Source organism: Oncorhynchus mykiss, chromosome 2, assembly GCF_013265735.2.
Source record: "Oncorhynchus mykiss isolate Arlee chromosome 2, USDA_OmykA_1.1, whole genome shotgun sequence".
NCBI lineage: Eukaryota > Metazoa > Chordata > Actinopteri > Salmoniformes > Salmonidae > Oncorhynchus > Oncorhynchus mykiss.
This window is the reverse complement of record NC_048566.1, coordinates 3,122,501-3,145,711: the sequence shown is the minus strand read 5'-3', so window position 1 is coordinate 3,145,711 and position 23,211 is coordinate 3,122,501. Positions and strand designations below refer to the sequence as shown.

Sequence of the window (23,211 nt, the reverse complement as noted above, 5' to 3'; positions counted from 1 at the left end):
GATACAAAAAGATTTCCCAAGCTTTAAACATCTCAAGGAGCACTGTGCAAGCGATAATATTGAAATGGAAGGAGTATCAGACCACTGCAAATCTACCAAGACCTGGCCGTCCCTCTAAACTTTCAGCTCATACAAGGAGAAGTCTGATCAGAGATGCAGCCAAGAGGCCCATGATCACTCTGGATGAACTGCAGAGATCTACAGCTGAGGTGGGAGACTCTGTCCATAGGACAACAATCAGTCGTATATTGCACAAATCTGGCCTTTATGGAAGAGTGGCAAGAAGAAAGCCATTTCTTAAAGATATCCATAAAAAAGTGTTGTTTAAAGTTTGCCACAAGCCACCTGGGAGACACACCAAACATGTGGAAGAAGGTTCTCTGGTCAGATGAAACCAAAATTGAACTTTTTGGCAACAATGCAAAACGTTATGTTTGGCGTAAAAGCAACACAGCTCATCACCCTGAACACACCATACCCACTGTCATGGTGGTGGCAGCATCATGGTTTGGGCCTGCTTTTCTTCAGCAGGGACAGGGAAGATGGTTAAAATTGATGGGAAGATGGATGGAGCCAAATACAGGACCATTCTGGAAGAAAACCTGATGGAGTCTGCAAAAGACCTGAGACTGGGACGGAGATTTGTCTTCCAACAAGACAATGATCCAAAACATAAAGCAAAATCTACAATGGAATGGTTCAAAAATAAACATATCCAGGTGTTAGAATGGCCAAGTCAAAGTCCAGACCTGAATCCAATCGAGAATCTGTGGAAAGAACTGAAAACTGCTGTTCACAAATGCTCTCCATCCAACCTCACTGAGCTCGAGCTGTTTTGCAAGGAGGAATGGGAAAAAATGTCAGTCTCTCGATGTGCAAAACTGATAGAGACATACCCCAAGCGACTTACAGCTGTAATCGCAGCAAAAGGTGGCGCTACAAAGTATTAACTTAAGGGGGCTGAATAATTTTGCACGCCCAATTTTTCAGTTTTTGATTTGTTAATAAAGTTTGAAATATCTAATGAATGTCGTTCCACTTCATGATTGTGTCCCACTTGTTGTTGATTCTTCACAAAAAAATACAGTTTTATATCTTCATGTTTGAAGCCTGAAATGTGGCAAAAGGTCGCAAAGTTCAAGGGGGCCGAATACTTTCGCAAGGCACTGCATATTACCCCTCTATACCCAGCCCTATTCTACTGGTCTGGTATATTACCCCTCTATACCCAGCCCTATTCTACTGGTTATTACCCCTCTATACCCAGCCCTATTCTACTGGTCATTACCCCTCTATACCAGCCCTATTCTACTGGTTATTACCCCTCTATACCCAGCCCTATTCTACTGGTCATTACCCCTCTATACCAGCCCTATTCTACTGGTTATTACCCCTCTATACCCAGCCCTATTCTACTGGTTATTACCCCTCTATACCCAGCCCTATTCTACTGGTTATTACCCCTCTATACCCAGCCCTATTCTACTGGTTATTACCCCTCTATACCAGCCCTATTCTACTGGTATATTACCCCTGTCTGTCTCTCTCTCTGTCTGTCTCTCTCTCTCTGTCTGTCTTTCTCTCTCTCTGTCTCTCTCTGTCTTTCTCTCTCCCCCCACCCCTCTCTCTCTCTGTCTTTCTCTCTGTCTCTGTCTCTCTAGTCTCTCTCTTTCCACTCTCTCTGTCTCTTTCTACTCTCTCTCTCTCTCTCTCGCTCTCTCCTCTGTCTCTCTCTTCTGTCTCTTCTCTCTCTCTCTCTACTCTCTGTCTCTCTCTCTCTCTACTCTATTTCCATTCTCTCTCTCTCTACTCTCTCTCTCTCTCTCTCTCTCTACTCTCTCTCTCTCTCTCTACTCTCTCTCCTTCCATTCTCTCTCTCTCTCTACTCTCTTTCTCTCTCTCCACTCTCTCATTCCGTCTGATCGACGTTGCTGCAAATCAAACCTCTCAGGAGAATGAATGGATTGTCTCCTCAAACTAGTTCCAGAACACTTACAGGAGTCATCGTTTCTCTCCCCGTGAACTTTTTGCTTCTTGGCAATGTCAGCTTTGATGTATGACAGTCCCCCCCCCCCCCCTCTCCCCCCCCCCTCTCTCCCTTGTCTTATATATTACTTCCATAAGGTTAACACTGTAGTACAGTATATCCCCCTCTCTCTCTCCCCCCCTCTCCCCCCACTCTCTCTCTCTCTCCCTTGTCTTATATATTACTTCCATAAGGTTAACACTGTAGTACAGTATACCCCCCCCCCCCCCTCTCTCCCCCCCCTCTCTCTCACTTGTCTTATAGGCTACCCTGCCGGGGCGGCAGGGTAGCCTAGTGGTTAGAGCGTTGGACTAGTAACCGGAAGGTTGTGAGTTCAAACCCCCCAAGCTGACAAGGTACAAATCTGTCGTTCTGCCCCTGAACAGGCAGTTAACCCACTGTTCCCAGGCCGTCATTGAAAATAAGAATTTGTTCTTAACTGACTTGCCTGGTTAAATAAAGGTAAAATAAAAAATAAATAAAAATATATTACTTCCATAAGGTTAACACTGTAGTACAGCTTGTTTTCAGTCTGATCTGCCCGTGCTGCTTAACAGAAATATGGACTTGTCCTCAACCTCCCTCCCTTGTCCTCAACCTCCCTCCCTTGTTCTCAACCTCCCTCCCTTGTTCTCAACCTCCCTCCCTTGTCCTCAACCTCCCTCCCTTGTTCTCAACCTCCCTCCCTTGTTCTCAACCTCCCTCCCTTGTCCTCATCCTCCCTCCCTTGTCCTCAACCTCCCTCCCTTGTCCTCAACCTCCCTCCCTTGTCCTCAACCTCCCTCCCTTGTCCTCAACCTCCCTCCCTTGTCCTCAACCTCCCTCCCTTGTCCTCAACCTCCCTCCCTTGTCCTCAACCTCCCTCCCTTGTCCTCAACCTTCCTCCCTTGTCCTCAACCTCCCTCCCTTGTCCTCAACCTCCCTCCCTTGTCCTCAGCCTCCTCCATTTTCCTCAGCTCCCTCCCTTGTCCTCAACCTCCCTCCCTTGTCCTCACCCTCCCTCTCTTCCTTGTCCTCAACCTCCCTCTCTTCCTTGTCCTCAACCTCCCTCTCTTCCTTGTCCTCAGCCTCCCTCCCTTGTCCTCAATCTCCCTCTCTTCCTTGTCCTCAACCTCCCTCTCTTCCTTGTCCTCAACCTCCCTCTCTTCCTTGTCCTCAGCCTCCCTCCCTTGTCCTCAACCTCCCTCCCTTGTCCTCAACCTCCCTCCCTTGTCCTCAGCCTCCCTCCCTTGTCCTCAACCTCCCTCCCTTGTCCTCAACCTCCCTCCCCGGTCCTCAGCCTCCCAAGTTAAAGTTCAAACAATTGCAGAAATCTAAACTCTCCAATATCACCAACCACCAACACCACGCCAATGACACTCTGACTGTGCGAAACATTAAGAACACCTGCTAGTTCCATGACACAGACTGACCAGGTGAATCCCTTATTGATGTCACTTTGTTAAATCCACTTCAAATCAGTGTAGATGAAGGGGAGGAGACGGGGTTAAAGAAGGATTTTTAAGCCTTTAGCCAATCAGAGACATGGATTGTCTATGTGTGTCATTCAGAGGGTGAATGGGGCAAGACAAAATATTTAAGTGTGTCAAGAACTGCAACGTTGCTGTTTTCTTTTTTTTTTCACACTCAACAGTTTCAACACCGAAACGACACCCAGTCAATTTGACACAACTGTGGGAAGCACTGGAGTCAACATGGGCCAACATCCCTGTGGAACGTTTCTGACACCTTGTAGAGTCAATATGGGCCAACATCCCTGTGGAACGTTTCTGACACCTTGTAGAGTCCATGTCCCGATGAACTGAGGCTGTTCTGAGGGCAAAAGGGGGTGCAACTCAATACTAGGAAGGTGTTCCTAATGTTTTGAACGCTGTGTATCGCGAGCGATATGTTTGGAACATCAAATAACAGTCAAATCGTAGTATAGATTAATAATGTATGTAGAACCTTGAGAAGTGTAACACATGTGGTGTATCCACGTAAGTATCGCGTTGATACGGTATGGGGAGGTCCCTGGTAATACCCAGCCCTACTGTGTGTGTGGTGGAGGGGGTCTCAGTAGGTCTGAGTCTCTGTGCTGTAATAGAGGGTCATTAAAGATGTGATGAAGTGGGAGATGAGCAGCAGATTAAGCCTGGATCTAGTGGTTAAGGCCACACCGGTACACAAGGCCTCCGTTTAGGGCATCTCATGTCTCCTAACTCTGATGCTAAGACGCACTAATCTGCTCCCCAGGCAGAGCTCCGTCTTTTCTCTCTCCTTCTCTGAGTCTCTCTTTTATTATCTCTCTCTTTTCTCTCTCCTCTGAGTCTCTCTTTTATTATCTCTCTCTTTACCTCTCTCTTTCTCTGTCCCTCTCTCTCTTTTATTATCTCTCTCTTTACCTCTCTTTCTCTGTCTCTCTCTCTCTTTTATTATCGCTCTCTTTCTCTTTCTGTCTCTCATCCTCTTTCATTATTTCTCTCTTTCTCTTTACCTCTCTCTGAGTCTCTCTCTTTACCTCTTTCTCTGAGTCTCTCTCTTTACCTCTTTCTCTGAGTCTCTCTCTTTACCTCTTTCTCTGAGTCTCTCTCTCTTACCTCTCTCTCTGAGTCTCTCTCTCTTACCTCTCTCTGAGTCTCGCTCTTTACCTCTTTCTCTGAGTCTCTCTCTTTACCTCTCTCTTTGAGTCTCTCTCTTACCTCTTTATCTGAGTCTCTCTCTCTTACCTCTTTCTCTGAGTCTCTCTCTCTTACCTCTTTCTCTGAGTCTCTCTCTCTCTGAGTCTCGCTCTTTACCTCTTTCTCTGAGTCTCTCTCTTTACCTCTCTCTCTGAGTCTCTCTCTTTACCTCTCTCTCTGAGTCTCTCTCTTTACCTCTCTGAGTCTCTCTCTTTACCTCTCTGAGCCTCTCTCTTCACCTCTTTCTCTGAGCCTCTCTCTTTACCTCTTTCTCTGAGTCTCTCTCTCTCTTACCTCTTTCTCTGAGTCTCTCTCTCTCTTACCTCTTTCTCTGAGTCTCTCTCTCTCTTACCTCTCTCTCTGAGTCTCGCTCTTTACCTCTCTCTCTGAGTCTCTCTCTTTACCTCTTTCTCTGAGTCTCTCTCTCTCTTTACCTCTTTCTCTGAGTCTCTCTCTCTTTACCTCTTTCTCTGAGTCTCTCTCTCTACCTCTTCCTCTGAGTCTCTCTTTCTCTGAGTCTCTCTCTCTCTCTTTACCTCTTTCTCTGAGTCTCTCTCTCTCTTACCTCTTTCTGAGTCTCTCTCTCTCTCTTTACCTCTTTCTCTGAGTCTCTCTCTTACATCTTTCTCTGAATCTCTCTCTCTTTTACTATATTTGCTCTTTATTTATTTCTCTTTCACTCCCTCATCTGTCTCTGTCCCAGGCTGTGTCTCTGTGCAGTGTCCCAGTCTCCATCTGTCTCTGTCCCAGGCTGTGTCTCTGTGCAGTGTACCAGTCTCCATCTGTCTCTGTGCAGCGTCCCAGTCTCCATCTGTCTCTGTCCCAGGCTGTGTCTCTGTGCAGCGTCTCTGTGCAGCGTCCCAGTCTCCATCTGTCTCTGTCCCAGGCTGTGTCTCTGTGCAGCGTCCCAGTCTCCATCTGTCTCTGTCCCAGGCTGTGTCTCTGTGCAGCGTCTCTGTGCAGCGTCCCAGTCTCTAGTGTTGAATCATCTCTTTGTCTCTGACCTAATGAACTCTCTCTGTATTTAGTCTCGTGCTTCATGCTCCCTGTGAGGCCGCCACACACACACACACACACACACACACACACACACACACACACACACACCGTGATCTGTTCTCAGTGAAGGTTACACACAGCACTGTGAGTTCTCTGACTGCTGCAGCTTCTTGTTTAGTCTCCAGAGCCACTCTGTTTTCCCCTCAGCTTGTCTGAGCATTGTGGTAAAGGAATGCTGCTGTACTGTGGCGTGGAGGCTGAGCGGCCTATAGGCTGTTGCCATAGAAATAGTACTCTAGACCCCATTGACTTGAAGGGGATTTCCTGTTCTACTGATTTTAGATTTCATCTTGGCTTCTGCTGCTAGCGTTGTTACACGGGCCCCTTCCTACATTATCTCAGGGTCATGAGTTCACTCCTTCTTACATTATCTCAGGGTCATGAGTTCACTCCTTCTTACATTATCTCAGGGTCATGCGTTCACTCCTTTCTACATTATCTCAGGGTCATGAGTTCACTCCTTTCTACATTATCTCAGGGTCATGAGTTCACCCTTTCCCACATTATATCAGGGTCATTATCTCACCCGATCATGTTGTTAGTTCACCCATTCCTTCATTATCTCAGGGTCATTATCTCACCTGATCCTGCTGTTAGTTCACCCATTCCTTCATTATCTCAGGGTCATTATCTCACCTGATCCTGCTGTTAGTTCACCCATTCCTTCATTATCTCAGGTTGATGAGTTCACCTGATCATGCTGTTACTTCACCCCTTCCTACATTATCTCAGGGTCATTACCTCACCTGATCATGCTGTTAGTTCACCCATTCCTTCATTATCTCAGGTTCATGAGTTCACCTGATCCTGTTCTTAGTTCACCCCTTCCTTCATTATCTCACCTAAATCGCCTGTTAGTTCACTCCTTCCTACATTATCCCAGGTTGATGAGTTCACCTGATCGTGCTGTTAGTTCACCTGCCCAGACTGGTAGACAGCCAGTCGACAGCCCGGTGTGGTGTGTTCAATAGGCATTCCACTGATGAGTTTACCTGATCGTGCTGTTAGTTCACCTGCCCAGACTGGTAGACAGCCAGTCGACAGCCCGGTGTGGTGTGTTCAATAGGCATTCCACTCCAATCAAATTAAATTCTATCGGGTCGTGTATTTTTTTCCAGATGTTATCGCAGGTGCAACAGCAATGCTTTGCGTTCCTAGTTCCATTCAGTACTGCGTTGCCAAACCAACAGAAGTGGTTGAACTGTTAAGGCTATGGTTAGTGTGGTGAGGTCTGCTGTGTGTTGTCCCTGGGTGACATTTCAGCTCTTCCACTGGCTCAGAAACTCCCCTGTTAGTGTGGTGAGGTCTGCTGTGTGTTGTCCCTGGGTGACATTTCAGCTCTTCCACTGGCTCAGAAACTCCCCTGTTAGTGTGGTGAGGTCTGCTGTGTGTGTTGTCCCTGGGTGACATTTCAGCTCTTCCACTGGCTCAGAAACTCCCCTGTTAGTGTGGTGAGGTCTGCTGTGTGTTGTCCCTGGGTGACATTTCAGCTCTTCCACTGGCTCAGAAACTCCCCTGTTAGTGTGGTGAGGTCTGCTGTGTGTTGTCCCTGGGTGACATTTCAGCTCTTCCACTGGCTCAGAAACTCCCCTGTTAGTGTGGTGAGGTCTGCTGTGTGTTGTCCCTGGGTGACATTTCAGCTCTTCCACTGGCTCAGAAACTCCCCTGTTAGTGTGGTGAGGTCTGCGTGTGTGTTGTCCCTGGGTGACATTTCAGCTCTTCCACTAGCTCAGAAACTCCCCTGTTAGTGTGGTGAGGTCTGCTGTGTGTTTTGTCCCTGGGTGACATTTCAGCTCTTCCACTGGCTCAGAAACTCCCCTGTTAGTGTGGTGAGGTCTGCTGTGTGTGTTGTCCCTGGGTGACATTTCAGCTCTTCCACTGGCTCAGAAACTCCCCTGTTAGTGTGGTGAGGTCTGCTGTGTGTCGTCCCTGGGTGACATTTCAGCTCTTCCACTGGCTCAGAAACTCCCCTGTTAGTGTGGTGAGGTCTGCTGTGTGTTGTCCCTGGGTGACATTTCAGCTCTTCCACTGGCTCAGAAACTCCCCTGTTAGTGTGGTGAGGTCTGCTGTGTGTTGTCCCTGGGTGACATTTCAGCTCTTCCACTAGCTCAGAAACTCCCCTGTTAGTGTGGTGAGGTCTGCCGTGTGTTGTCCCTGGGTGACATTTCAGCTCTTCCACTGGCTCAGAAACTCCCCTGTTAGTGTGGTGAGGTCTGCCGTGTGTTGTCCCTGGGTGACATTTCAGCTCTTCCACTGGCTCAGAAACTCCCCTGTTAGTGTGGTGAGGTCTGCCGTGTGTTGTCCCTGGGTGACATTTCAGCTCTTCCACTGGCTCAGAAACTCCCCTGTTAGTGTGGTGAGGTCTGCTGTGTGTGTTGTCCCTGGGTGACATTTCAGCTCTTCCACTGGCTCAGAAACTCCCCTGTTAGTGTGGTGAGGTCTGCTGTGTGTTGTCCCTGGGTGACATTTCAGCTCTTCCACTGGCTCAGAAACTCCCCTGTTAGTGTGGTGAGGTCTGCTGTGTGTTGTCCCTGGGTGACATTTCAGCTCTTCCACTGGCTCAGAAACTCCCCTGTTAGTGTGGTGAGGTCTGCTGTGTGTTGTCCCTGTTCGCCTGTTTTATTCCAGCAGTGGGAGTCGTCCCAGTGGTGTTCGCCTGTTTTATTCCAGCAGTGGGAGTCGTCCCAGTAGTGTTCGCCTGTTTTATTCCAGCAGTGGGAGTCGTCCCAGTGGTGTTCGCCTGTTTTATTCCAGCAGTGGGAGTCGTCCCAGTGGTGTTCCCCTGTTTTATTCCAGCAGTGGGAGTCGTCCCAGTAGTGTTCGCCTGTTTTATTCCTGCAGTTGGAGTCGTCCCAGTGGTGTTCCCCTGTTTTTCTCCCACTTTGACTTTGTGGAGCCTCTTATGAAAGGATTTAATTGTTGTCTACTTTGTGTGCTGGGTTCAATATTCACTCGACCCTCCTTGTCCTGGTTTGACACAAACAATACGATGATTTCCTGCAACTTCTCTTCAAGTTCAAACCACTTATTTTTTTATCAATGTCTCTAAATAAAAAGCTTTAAAACACAATACGTGGCCATAGATTCAGCTGCTTTCCAATTAATGGAGAATAAATGCTTTAGTTGTTTAAATGCAGATAACAGGCTTAGTGTTTAGGCCCTTTAGTGCTTTCCCTCCTCTGCTCATAGGGACATGGGTTCAAACACTATTTGACATCGTTCAAATCCTTTCAGCCCAGAATGCCCCACTCTCCCTGGAATGTGAGACGGGCGGGGTTTTACAGTTCTGGGACTGTTTTATTTGTTTCGGCTTAATTAAACACCGATAAAGTTTTTTAAATACATTTTGAATAGTATTTGAAGCCGTTCTGGGAGGCAGCAGCTCCTAGGAGTGTCCTCTTGGGTGTGTGTCTGCCAGTGAGGGGGGTCAGTGTAATTTAGTGCAGGTTTCCACTCAGGGACACAAATTAATATATTGAGGGACCAGGAGTCGATCAGGGGGGACCCAGTGCTATTGTCTCTCCATCATCTGCAGTGTTGACGGGGATAACAAAGAGGTGTGTGTGTGTGTGTGTGTGTGTGTGTGTGTGTGTGTAACAGAGGTAAAGCAGTGTGCTGTTGCACCATGGGCCTTCCCTGCCTCTGAGCCATAACGATGTAGTACATTGTCCTGTGTGTGTGTGTGTGTGTGTGTGTGTGTGTGTGTGTGTGTGTCGTAATGATGAAGTATGTTGTTCTCGTACACCTTCATGTGTAATTAATGTTTGTGGAGAGAGTCACACGGCAACACAGCAAGAGGCATTCAGACGACAGGTTACAGTCGTTAAGAAATCAGAAATGAGTTACTGCAGGTGTCTAGAGAGGAGGGGGGTGGGGGGGGCGCCTCTCGTTTGGAGAAGTAGAGGGGGGGGCGCCTCTCGTTTGGAGAAGTAGAGGGGGGGGGGGCGCCTCTCGTTTGGAGAAGTAAGTCTACATTACTGAACAATAATACAATGAAATCCCAAGCTGCTCCTCTCCACGGTCTCTAGTCTTTAAAATAACAATAATACTGGTGTTGAACGTTCATTCAGTGGGATTCTGGTTCTGTTGGCCTGGTTCTGTTGGCCTGGCTGTGTTGGCCTGGTTCTGTTGACCTGGTTCTGTTGCCCTGGTACTGTTGGCCTGGTTCTGTTGGCCTGGTTCTGTTGGCCTGGTTCTGTTGACCTGGTTCTGTTGACCTGGTTCTGTTGGCCTGGTACTGTTGGCCTGGTACTGTTGGCCTGGTTCTGTTGGCCTGGTTCTGTTGGCCTGGTTCTGTTTGAAACCAGTGTGGTTGTGATGAGCCTGAGATGCTCCTGTCAGAGTGGTTGGGATGTCCCGTGAGGTACTCAGTCTGGGGGGGGGGAGGAGAGACAGAGAGAGGGTTTGGGATGTCCCGTGAGGTATTTAGTCAGTCAGTCACAGGGAGAGAGAAGGAGGGATAGGGAGAGGGAGAGAGAGAGTTTGGGATGTCCCGTGAGGTATTTAGTCAGTCAGAGACAGAGAAAGAGACATGAGAGAGAGAGGTTGGCAGCTCTCCTGTCTGTCAGCGAGGATGGATGAAGTGTAGAGAGATGGTTGACAGACACTAACAGCTCCTCTGCTTCAGGCGACCCTGCTGCTACTACACAAACTAGCTGCGTCTGAAAACAAGTGCTCCACTTTTTCTGACGCGTTTCTCTGTCAGTAACCAACATCACACAGCCACCACAGTAATACATAATTAACCGCCTTGGGTATGTTTAAGTCTTAGATCACGTTAGAAGTGTGAAACTTTTTCCTGGATACTTTTTTCATATTACTGCCTTGCTGTAATTCACTCAACAAAGATCATGTTTCCCCTGGTAGGATTTTATCTATTGTAGCTCTGTCTAGTGGTAATGTAGACGTTGTCAGGACAACAACCTACAGTAGATGTAGTAATGTAGACGTTGTCAGGTCAACAAACTACAGTAAATGTAGTAATGTAGTTGTTGTCAGGACAACAAACTACAGTAAATGTAGTAATGTAGACATTGTCAGGACAACAACCTACAATAAATGCAGTAATGTATATGTTGTCAGGTCAACAAACTACAGTAAATGTAGTAATGTAGACGTTGTCAGGACAACAACCTACAGTAAATGTAGTAATGTAGACGTTGTCAGGACAACAACCTACAGTAAATGTAGTAATGTAGATGTTGTCAGGACAACAACCTACAGTAAATGTAGTAATGTAGTCGTTGTCAGGACAGCAAACCACAGTAAATGTAGTAATGTAGTCGTTGTCAGGACAACAAACAACAGTAAATGTAGTAATGTAGTCGTTGTCAGGACAACAAACCACAGTAAATGTAGTAATGTAGTCGTTGTCAGGACAACAAACCACAGTAAATGTAGTAATGTAGTCATTGTCAGGACAACAAAGACAGTAAATGTAGTAATGTAGATGTTGTCAGGACAACAAAGTACATTGAATGTAGTAATGTAGTCATTGTCAGGACAACAAACCACAGTAAATGTAGTAATGTAGTCGTTGTCAGGACAACAAAGACAGTATATGTAGTAATGTAGTCGTTGTCAGGACAACAAAGACAGTAGATGTAGTAATGTAGTCGTTGTCAGGACAACAAAGACAGTAGATGTAGTAATGTAGTCATTGTCAGGACAACAAAGACAGTATATGTAGTAATGTAGTCGTTGTCAGGACAACAAAGACAGTAGATGTAGTAATGTAGTCGTTGTCAGGACAACAAAGACAGTAGATGTAGTAATGTAGTCGTTGTCAGGACAACAAAGACAGTAGATGTAGTAATGTAGTCATTGTCAGGACAACAAAGACAGTATATGTAGTAATGTAGTCGTTGTCAGGACAACAAAGACAGTAGATGTAGTAATGTAGTCGTTGTCAGGACAACAAAGACTGTAAATGTAGTAATGTAGTCGTTGTCAGGACAACAAACCACAGTAAATGTAGTAATGTAGTCGTTTTCAGGACAACAAAGACAGTAGATGTAGTAATGTAGTCGTTGTCAGGACAACAAAGACAGTAGATGTAGTAATGTAGTCGTTGTCAGGACAACAAATACAGTAGATGTAGTAATGTAGTCGTTGTCAGGACAACAAATACAGTAGATGTAGTAATGTAGTCGTTGTCAGGACAACAAAGACAGTATATGTAGTAATGTAGTCGTTGTCAGGACAACAAAGACAGTAGATGTAGTAATGTAGTCGTTGTCAGGACAACAAAGACAGTATATGTAGTAATGTAGTCGTTGTCAGGACAACAAATACAGTAGATGTAGTAATGTAGTCGTTGTCAGGACAACAAAGACAGTATATGTAGTAATGTAGTCGTTGTCAGGACAACAAAGACAGTAGATGTAGTAATGTAGTCGTTGTCAGGACAACAAAGACAGTATATGTAGTAATGTAGTCGTTGTCAGGACAACAAAGACAGTAGATGTAGTAATGTAGTCGTTGTCAGGACAACAAAGACAGTAGATGTAGTAATGTAGTCGTTGTCAGGACAACAAAGACAGTAGATGTAGTAATGTAGTCGTTGTCAGGACAACAAAGACAGTAGATGTAGTAATGTAGTCGTTGTCAGGACAACAAAGACAGTAGATGTTGTATGTTTTCTTGCATACACATTTTATTTACATATTTTATTTGAAAACGGTGAATCAACTCAGTGAAGTCTTTGGTAAAACTATCATCTGATCCAGGGTCTGCTCCCACACTGGGCTTTATACAGTCATACATTACATTACACTATCATCTGATCCAGGGTCTGCTCCCACACTGGGCTTTATACAGTCATACATTACATTACACTATCATCTGATCCAGGGTCTGCTCCTACACTGGGCTTTATACAGTCATACATTACATTACACTATCATCTGATCCAGGGTCTGCTCCCACACTGGGCTTTATACAGTCATACATTACATTACACTATCATCTGATCCAGGGTCTGCTCCTACACTGGGCTTTATACAGTCATACATTACATTACACTATCATCTGATCCAGGGTCTGCTCCTACACTGGGCTTTATACAGTCATACATTACATTACACTATCATCTGATCCAGGGTCTGCTCCTACACTGGGCTTTATACAGTCATACATTACATTACACTATCATCTGATCCAGGGTCTGCTCCTACACTGGGCTTTATACAGTCATACATTACATTACACTATCATCTGATCCAGGGTCTGCTCCCACACTGGGCTTTATACAGTCATACATTACATTACACTATCATCTGATCCAGGGTCTGCTCCTACACTGGGCTTTATACAGTCATACATTACATTACACTATCATCTGATCCAGGGTCTGCTCTCTTCTTGGTCCTCAGGTCCTGTCAGTGTTGTGGCATGGAGACACAGCCTTCACGTCTCTTGGGAATACTAGGGGTTTGATCCACTTATAGCCACTACTGCTGGTCGATATTTCACATTTCAGATCAGAGACCCCTGGAGTAGAGGTCTGGAGACCATGGTACTAGTCTATAAGACCAGAGTAGAGGTCTGGGGACCAGGGGAGACCAGATATGGGAGTAGGGTGTTGAGAGGGGGCTGTGGAGAAACACGAGGAAGGAGGAGAGTAGACTCTTCCTGTAGTCAGACCCACAGATTTCTGGTTACATCCTCCCTCTGACAGGGGGTTACATGGGGGAGACAGGATGATGGGAGAGTGGGAGAGGGCCCCATCTGTTAGTGTTCTCTCTGAGGCCAGGTCATGTTAAGCTGCCATCTTTAATGCCCATTCTAATCAGGGAAAGTGCCGGAGATCTCCTTACAAAGACATCCGTTCACCTCAAATCTGACTGGACCACCACAGCATTATTAGTACTAGTCTTTAGACTAAATCTCTCTCTCTCTCTCTATCTCTCTGTCTCTCTCTCTCTCATCTTTTTTGAGAGCTATTATAAGTGCAGGATTGCAGCACTGTATAAAAACACTCTTAGTCTGTGTGTGAATAGTGGTTTATTCTTAGTAACATATCAATCAAATTTATTTATAAAACTTTTCTTACATCAGCCGATGTCGCAAAGTGCTGTACAGAAACCCAGCCTAAAACCCCAAACAGCAAGTTATATGGAAAAACTCCCTAGAAAGGCCAAAACCTAGGAAAAGACCTAGAGAGGAACCAGGCTCTGAGGGGGTGCCAGTCCTCTTCTGGCTGTGCCGGGTGGAGATTATAACAGAACATGGCCAAGATGTTCAAATGTTCATAAATGACCAGCAGGGTCAGATAATAATAATCACAGTGGTTGTAGAGGGTGCAACAGGTCAGCACCTCAGGAGTAAATGTCAGTTGGCTTTTCATAGCCGAACATTCACAGTTAGAGACGACAGGTGCGGTAGAGAGAGTTTAAAACAGCAGGTCTGGGACAGGTAGCACGTCTGGTGAACAGGTCAGGGTTCCATAGCCGCAGGCAGAACAGTTGAAACTGGAGCAGCAGCACGACCAGGTGGACTGGGGACAGCAAGGAGTCATCAGGCCAGGTAGTCCTGAGGCATGATCCCAGGGCTCAGGGTCTCCTGGAGGGGAGGGAGAGAGAGATAATTAATTAAATTCTCACAGGACACTGGATAAGACAGGATAAATACTCCAGGTATAATAGACTGACCCTAGCCCCCTGACACGTAAACTATTGCAGCATAAATACTGGAGGCTGAAACAGGAGTGGTCGGGAGACACTATGGCCCCGTCCGACGATACCCCTGACAGGGCCAAACAGGCAGGATATAACCCCAGGATATAAAGCACAGCCCCCAAACCACTAGATGGATATCTTCAACCACCAACTTACTATCCTGAGACAAGGCCGAGTATAGCCCACAAACATCTTCCATACGACACGAACCCGAGGGGGGGGGCACCAACCCGGACAGGAAGATCACGTCAGTGACTCAACCCACTGAAGTGACCCACCCCTCCTTTGGACGGCATGGAAGAGCACCAGTAAGCCAGTGACTCAGCGTCTGTAATAGGGTTAGAGGCAGAGAATCCCAGTGGAAAGAGGGGAACCGGCCAGGCAGAGACAGCAAGGGCGGTTCGTTGCTCCAGAGCCTTTCCGTTCACCCTCCCACTCCTGGGCCAGACTACACTCAATCATATGACCCACTGAAGAGATGAGTCTTCAGTAAAGACTTAAAGGTTGAGACCGAGTTTGCGTCTCTGACATGGGTAGGCAGACCGTTCCATAAAAATGGAGCTCTATAGGAGAAAGCCCTGCCTCCAGCTGTTTGCTTAGAAATTCTAGGGACAATTAGGAGGCCTGCGTCTTGTGACCGTAGCGTACGTGTAGGTATGTACGGCAGGACCAAATCAGAGAGATAGGTAGGAGCAAGCCCATGTAATGCTTTGTAGCTTAGCAGTAAAACCTTGAAATCAGCCCTTGCCTTAACAGGAAGCCAGTGTAGAGAGGCTAGCACTGGAGAAATATGATCACATTGTTGGGTTCTAGTCAGGATTCTAGCAGCCGTGTTTAGCACTAACTGAAGTTTATTTAGTGCTTTATCCGGGTAGCCGGAAAGTAGAGCATTGCAGTAGTCTAATATAGAAATGACAAAAGCATGGATACATTTTTCTGCATCATTTTTGGACAGAAAGTTTCTGATTTTTGCAATGTTACGAAGATGGAGGGGTGGGGGGGTGGGGGCTGTCCTTGAATAGATAAATGTGTTGTGCTTCTATGAGACTGAAGCCTGTATGTTATCATTTGGTCACGGATGGTCTATTTCTGCTCGTCTCATTGTTACTCTGTGAGACTAGATCATTGTTGGCATGTGACTCTTCTTCATTGACAACTATAATGGTTCGGTTTGTAAATCACTATTTAGTATTTTTACTGACCCTGTTTACTCCATCCTAGTCTTCTGAACTGACAGGGGGGTTTAGACAGACCCTGTTTACTCCATCCTAGTCTTCTGAACTGACAGGGGGGTTTAGACAGACCCTGTTTACACCATCCTAGTCTTCTGAACTGACAGGGGGGTTTAGACAGACCCTGTTTACTTCTGAACTGACGGGGTTTAGACAGACCCTGTTTACTCCATCCTAGTCTTCTGAACTGACAGGGGGGTTTAGACAGACCCTGTTTACTCCATCCTAGTCTTCTGAACTGACAGGGGGGTTTAGACAGACCCTGTTTACTCCATCCTAGTCTTCTGAACTGACGGGGGGTTTTAGACAGACCCTGTTTACTCCATCCTAGTCTTCTGAACTGACGGGGGTTTAGACATACCCTGTTTACTCCATCCTAGTCTTCTGAACTGACAGGGGGGTTTAGACTGTTTGTCCAGGAGTCAACCTAGTCTTTATCCCTCGCAACATGAGGCCTAATATATACCATAGAGAAATAAAACTGCTTTGTTTCCACGGTTGTTTGACCATGGTCTCCAAAAAAATCTTGCTTACAAAGTCTTCAGAATGTGAAAGAGAAATGTGTCCCTGTAAAAAAATATATATATATATAAATATATATATATAAAACATTCCTACCAGCCAGCTTGAATCATTTCTGTTTTCTTCCATTTGATTTGTTCTATTTTTCCCTCTGGCTGTCTTTAAACCAATGAAAAACAGACTCGTTTCTCCCTCTCTAGAAACCCGGGTTAAGGCAAGACAACAGCAGTAGCATCATTGATCTCCTGAATCCCAGCAGCTTGGCACGTCAAGGCCAGACACCACTACAACCAGCAGCACAGGCTTTGTACGACACTGTGTGTGTCTTAGTGGTTAAGATAGAGAGGGGGCTAGGGGGGGAGGGAGGGAGGGAGGGAGGGAGGGGGGGGGGGGGGAGAGAGAGAGAGATAGGAGGCTAGAGAGGGAGGGAGAGAGAGAGAGTGAGGGAGCTAGGGAGGGAGGGAGAGAGAGAGGGAGGGAGAGAGAGAGAGAGGGAGCGAGGGAGGGAGGGAGGGAGCTAGGGGGAGAGAGAGGGAGGGAGCTAGGGAGAGAGGGAGAGAGGAAGCTAGGGAGGGAGGGAGCTAGGGAGGGAGAGAGGGAGAGAGGGAGGGAGGGAGGGAGGGAGGGAGGGAGGGAGGGAGAGAGGGAGTGAGAGAGGGGGGGAGGGAGAGAGAGAGGGGGGGAGGGAGAGAGAGAGGGGGAGGGAGAGAGAGAGAGAGGGGGAGGGAGAGAGAGAGAGAGGGGGAGGGAGAGAGGGGGAGGGAGAGAGGGGGAGGGGGGGAGGGAGAGAGGGGGAGGGAGGGAGAGGGAGGATCTGTGTGGAGAACAGGTAATGATGATATAGCCGTTGTCTCCCTCTCCTCTCTTTCATTCTTCCAGAACTTGGAAACAGCCATGATACCACCATGTCAAAGGTTTGGCACTGCCTGCTCTTGGATGTGTGTGTGAAAGAGCTGTCTGTGTGAGCTGTAGTTTGGCATAGCTGTCTGAACTCAGCCGGACACACAGCTCATCAGGGGAACAGGAAAGCTGAGAACTCAAAGAAGCCCTGAGCGTCTCAGCTAAACAGTCAGCCAGCAACATAGGAATTCAGCCAGCCAGCCAGCAACAGAGGAATTCAGCCAGCCAGTCAGCCAGCAACATAGGAATTCAGCCAGTCAACCAGCCCAGCCAGCCAGCAACAGAGGAATTCAGCCAGCCAGCCAGCCAGGAACAGAGGAATTCAGCCAGCCAGCCCAGCCAGCCAGCAACGGAGGAATTCAGCCAGTCAGTCAGCCCAGTCAGTCAGTCAGCCCAGTCAGTCAGTCAGCCAGTCTAGTCAGCCAGTCTAGTCAGCCATCCAGCCAGCCAGTCAGCCAGCCAGCGAGCCAGCCAGCCAGCCAGTCACACTAAGGAATGGAAACCTGCCATCCTGCACTGTGCTTCTCTCCTCTCAGATTCACTTCACAGCAAATATAACAAGCAGGAGGAGACAGACGTACGGAGAACCAGAACAATTGATCATGTCTGAAAGGAAAGCAGTTGTCCACCTCGGCACTCACATCAAAAGAGCCCTTGATGAGGGAGGGAGGGGGGGGGGGGGGGGGGGAGAGGGGGGGGAACAACCAACTATACCACTCCAAAGATTCAGTTCTCTCACCTGGTTCCTTTCCCTCTTCAGATATGTTCTTCCTCTATATTATAATGTTTAGTTAAAAGGCTATTTGGTCTCAGAATAATCTAATGAACCATATGATTGCCTGGGAGAAGGGGGTGTTTGGTCGTTCGTACACCTGATCACACACACACACACACCCTGTTGTTGTTGTTGTCTTACGACACCTCTAGATCTCTTTAAGATGGCCGCCTTCAAAAAGGCTTCCTTGCTGCTTGTAACGTCTCAAGTCCTGGCGCTTCTACTGCTAAACTTCACTGGTCTGTTGAAATCAGATGTAGGTTTGTCTGAGGCGTGACCTCCTCCTCTTCTCTCTCTCTCTCTCCCTCTCCAGTTGTCTGAATGCCTGTACGTACTGTAAAACCAAGCATGCCAGAGGAGACCTGGCCAGCTACCCCGTGGAGGAACTCGTGGAGAGAGCCAGACAGTCCTTCCAAGGTGAGTCTACAGCCGACCAATCACGCTGCTGCTCCAGGTACACTGACTTCTTTAAACCACCTTTTTTTACTAACTACCAACTCTTTGTTGGAGATGGGGATCTAGTGGGTTGTTGGAGATGGGGGATCTAGTGGGTTGTTGGAGATGGGAGATCTAGTGGGTTGTTGGAGATGGGGGATCTAGTGGGTTGTTGGAGATGGGGGATCTAGTGGGTTGTTGGAGATGGGAGATCTAGTGGGTTGTTGGAGATGGGGGATCTAGTGGGTTGTTGGAGATGGGGGATCTAGTGGGTTGTTGGAGATGGGGGATCTAGTGAGTTGTTGGAGATGGGGATCTGGTGGGTTGTATGATATGGTACCAGGGGGATCTAGTGGGTTGTTGGAGATGGGGATCTAGTGGGTTGTATGATATGGTACCAGGGGGGATCTAGTGGGTTGTTGGAGATGGGGATCTAGTGGGTTGTTGGAGATGGGGATCTAGTGGGTTGTTGGAGATGGGGATCTAGTGGGTTGTATGATATGGTACCAGGGGGATCTAGTGGGTTGTTGGAGATGGGGATCTAGTGGGTTGTATGATATGGTACCAGGGGGGATCTAGTGGGTTGTTGGAGATGGGGATCTAGTGGGTTGTTGGAGATGGGGATCTAGTGGGTTGTTGGAGATGGGGATCTAGTGGGTGGTTGGAGATGGGGATCTAGTGGGTGGTTGGAGATGGGGATCTAGTGGGTTGTTGGAGATGGGGATCTAGTGGACTGTTGGAGAAGGGGATCTAGTGGGTTGTTGGAGATGGTACCAGGGGGATCTAGTGGGTTGTTGGAGATGGGGATCTAGTGGGTTGTATGATATGGTACCAGGGGGGATCTAGTGGGTTGTTGGAGATGGGGATCTAGTGGGTTGTTGGAGATGGGGATCTAGTGGGTGGTTGGAGATGGGGATCTAGTGGGTTGTTGGAGATGGGGATCTAGTGGATTGTTGGAGAAGGGGATCTAGTGGGTTGTTGGAGATGGTACCAGGGGGATCTAGTGGGTTGTATGATATGGTACCAGGGGGATCTAGTGGGTTGTTGGAGATGGGGATCTAGTGGGTTGTTGGAGATGGGAATCTAGTGGGTTGTTGGAGATGGGGATCTAGTGGGTTGTTGGAGATGGGGATCTAGTGGGTTGTTGGAGATGGGGATCTAGTGGGTGGTTGGAGATGGGGATCTAGTGGGTTGTTGGATATGGGGATCTAGTGGGTTGTTGGAGATGGGGATCTAGTGGGTTGTATGATATGGTACCAGGGGGATCTAGTGGGTTGTTGGAGATGGGGATCTAGTGGGTTGTATGATATGGTACCAGGGGGATCTAGTGGGTTGTTGGAGATGGGGATCTAGTAGGTTGTTGGAGATAGGGATCTAGTGGGTTGTTGGAGATGGGGATCTAGTAGGTTGTTGGAGATGGGGATCTAGTAGGTTGTCTAGTAGTGGGTTGTAGGAGATGGTACCAGGGGGATCTAGTGGGTTGTAGGAGATGGTACCAGGGGGATCTAGTGGGTTGTAGGAGATGGTACCAGGGGGATCTAGTGGGTTGTATGATATGGTACCAGGTGGATCTAGTGGGTTGTAGGAGATGGTACCAGGGGGATCTAGTTGGTTGTTGGAGATGGTGCCATGGGGATCTAGTGGGTTGCAGGAGATGGTACCAGGGGGATCTAGTGGGTTGTTGGAGATGGGGATCTAGTGGGTTGTAGGAGATGGTTCCAGGGGGATCTAGTGGGTTGTATGATATGGTACCAGGGGGATCTAGTTGGTTGTTGGAGATGGGGATCTAGTAGGTTGTTGGAGATGGGGATCTAGTGGGTTGTTGGAGATGGTACCAGGGGGATCTAGTGGGTTGTAGAAGATGGTGCCATGGGGATCTAGTGGGTTGCAGGAGATGGTACCAGGGGGATCTAGTGGGTTGTTGGAGATGGGGATCTAGTGGGTTGTAGGAGATGGTTCCAGGGGGATCTAGTGGGTTGTATGATATGGTACCAGGGGGATCTAGTGGGTTGTAGGAGATGGTACCAGGGGGATCTAGTGGGTTGTTGGAGATGGCACCAGGGGGATCTAGTGGGTTGTTGGAGATCGCACCAGGGGATCTAGCCAGAACACTATCATGTCTAATGATCAACACACCACTACTAGCTAAAGTCCGTTGGACTTCTTCACCCAACATCGATACAGTTGTTCACGTTTCTTTGTAGACAGCCCTTCCAAGGTGAACATACCCCATCCAACACCAACAATGTTATGCTTTGTTTCAGCCCACATATAACGAGAGCAAGGAGATACATAGAGACAGATCATTCATCATGTCTTGGACTAACACACCACTACTAATGAACTAACTAACTAACTAACTAACGGCAGACAGACTTCCTCACTGTCCATGTTGCTTTATTTCTAGTAACTGCCTCTCATTTCTATCATCAACAAGCCCAGTTCAGAGCCAACTAACACACCACTACTAACTAACTAATGAACTAACTAACTAACTAACTAACTAACTAACTAACATGTTGCTTTATTTCTAGTAACTGCCCTTCATTTCTATCATCAACAAGCCCAGTTCAGAGCCAATGAAACGACAGGTCCCTGTTTAATGCTCTCCGGCAACCGTCTGTTAATCTGTCCTGATTGGACAGCTGATTTCATCATGCCTCTCCACATAGACTGACACGTCTCATCATGTTTCTATCTAAGGCAGACGGATGGACGGACACGCCTCCCCCAAAAGCATTAGTCATTATCTGTCTCTCTGTGTGTGTGGAGTCTGTCAGCAACACGGGCCTGCCTGTCAGTCACAGAGCAGTGATAGGACAGTTCTGGAATCACACCCAACCAATCAGGTTAACCAGCCAATCGTTGTGTCAGGCAGTTATCAGGGGGGGGGGGGGATACATGGATGTTTACAATTAAAGTACTGTGTGTTTTTACCTCAGGTATAGTGCAGTATTACAGTGTAGACTAATACTTGTGGTTTATCACATAATACCAGGCGTTTGGCATCGCTATTACTAAATGGAAAAAGCATAACTGTCTCCCTGAGGCCTTCTGACATCCGAGTCCACGATGAAGATGAATTCATACGTGATTTTTATTTATTTTTTAAAGCTGTTAAACGCTGTTCGTTGTTCTCTCATCTCTCTCTTCCCAGTGTGGAAGTCTTACCGGTCGTCTTAGTGCAGATTGGAGTTCAATCCTAAAGAGGAATACGATGTTTTATTGACTTGTCTCTAGTGCGCTGGTTTAGTTTGTCATGGATGGGGTCGTGAAGGGGTCATGTGAACACACGGTGGTGTTTTTATTGGACGGAGAGGATGGACACGTCCCAAATGGGACCCTATTCCCTTTATAGTGCACTGCTTCTTCTACCGGGTTCTGGTCTATAGTAGTGCACTACATAGGGAATAGGGCTCTGGTCTAAAGTAGTGCTCTATATAGGGAATAGGGCTCTGGTCTAAAGTAGTGCACTATATAGGGAATAGGGCTCTGGTCTAAAGTAGTGCAGTATATAGGGAATAGGGCCCTGGTCTAAAGTAGTGCTCTACATAGGGAATAGGGCTCTGGTCTAAAGTAGTGCACTATATAGGGAATCCGTCCTGGTCTAAAGTAGTGCAGTATATAGGGGATAGGGTGGTGTTTGCGATGCTGCCTCTAGCAGCTAGGGGCAACAGATGTCTTCCTGGGAATCAGTTTCTCATTGCTCCTGCAACGCCCAGGGAAAGTTGACAGTTTGCTGTGGTGTGAAGGCTGTTGCTGTAGTGTGAAGGCTGTTGCTGTAGTGTGAAGGCTGTTGCTGTGGTGTGAAGGCTGTCGCTGTGGCGTGAAGGCTGTCGCTGTGGTGTGAAGGTTGTTGCTGTGGTGTGAAGGTTGTTGCTGTGGTGTGAAGGTTGTTGCTGTGGTGTGAAGGTTGTCGCTGTGGTGTGACGGCTGTCGCTGTGGTGTGAAGGCTGTTGCTGTGGTGTGAAGGCTGTTGCTGTGGTGTGAAGGCTGTTGCTCTGTGTGAAGGCTGTTGTTGTGCTGTGAAGGCTGTTGCTGTGGTGTGAAGGCTGTTGCTCTGTGTGAAGGCTGTTGTTGTGCTGTGAAGGCTGTTGCTGTGGTGTGAAGGCTGTTGCTGTGGTGTGAAGGCTGTTGCTCTGTGTGAAGGCTGTTGTTGTGTTGTGAAGGCTGTTGCTGTGGTGTGAAGGCTGTTGCTCTGTGTGAAGGCTGTTGCTGTGCTGTGAAGGCTGTTGCTCTGTGTAAAGGCTGTTGCTCTGTGTGAAGGCTGTTGCTGTGCTGTAAAGGCTGTTGTTCTGTGTGAAGGCTGTTGCTCTGTGTGAAGGCTGTTGCTGTATGAGTCCTCTACTGTAAGGGCCAGTTTCTCTCATAATGTGTATGTCGTTAATAGTTAAATGTAGGATACATAAAGGTACATCAGGTTGACCACACGATGTCAGTTCCACTGACTACAATAACAGCCTTAAAATGAATGTTGTCCAAATGTGGAAGGCCCTGTTATTTAATGTGCCTGGTGGTACAACATGTTTGTTTATCTTGTTCCTGAGAACAGGAACAAGTGTACGGTAACGTGTGTGTGTGTGTGTGTGTGTGTGTGTGTGTGAGAGAGAGAGAGTGTGAGAGTGTGTGAGAGAAAGAGCCTGACAGCAGAAGTTGTTGACGTGAGCAGGACAGAAAAAAAGAGAAGCCCAGGAGCTCGTCAACAGTTAAGAGCTGCGGAAACAAGAAGGGACCAGACCGTTGGTGTGTTTTTAAATATGAAGAACACCCATCAACTGATTAGAAAGAGGAAGTTCTGGTTTGGCCACAAGTATCAGTCACATTGGAGCCGCGTTGACTGTTAAGCAACACTCCATGTTGTGTTTTATCACAGAGCTGGGCTGGAACACACATTATTACTGTTTGACTGTGTGTGTGTGTGTGT

General features: G+C 47.4%; 1 protein-coding gene across 2 annotated transcripts in view; it reads left to right on the top strand.

The window, feature by feature from the left end:
* Window positions 1-23,211, top strand: part of cdkal1 (CDK5 regulatory subunit associated protein 1-like 1) — a 746,123-nt gene that overhangs the window by 245,301 nt on the left and 477,611 nt on the right. For both annotated transcript variants that reach the window (XM_036935217.1, XM_036935222.1), the window contains exon 8: window positions 18,166-18,269. In XM_036935217.1, the coding sequence (XP_036791112.1) occupies window positions 18,166-18,269 (104 nt within the window). The remainder of the gene's footprint in view (window positions 1-18,165; window positions 18,270-23,211) is intronic.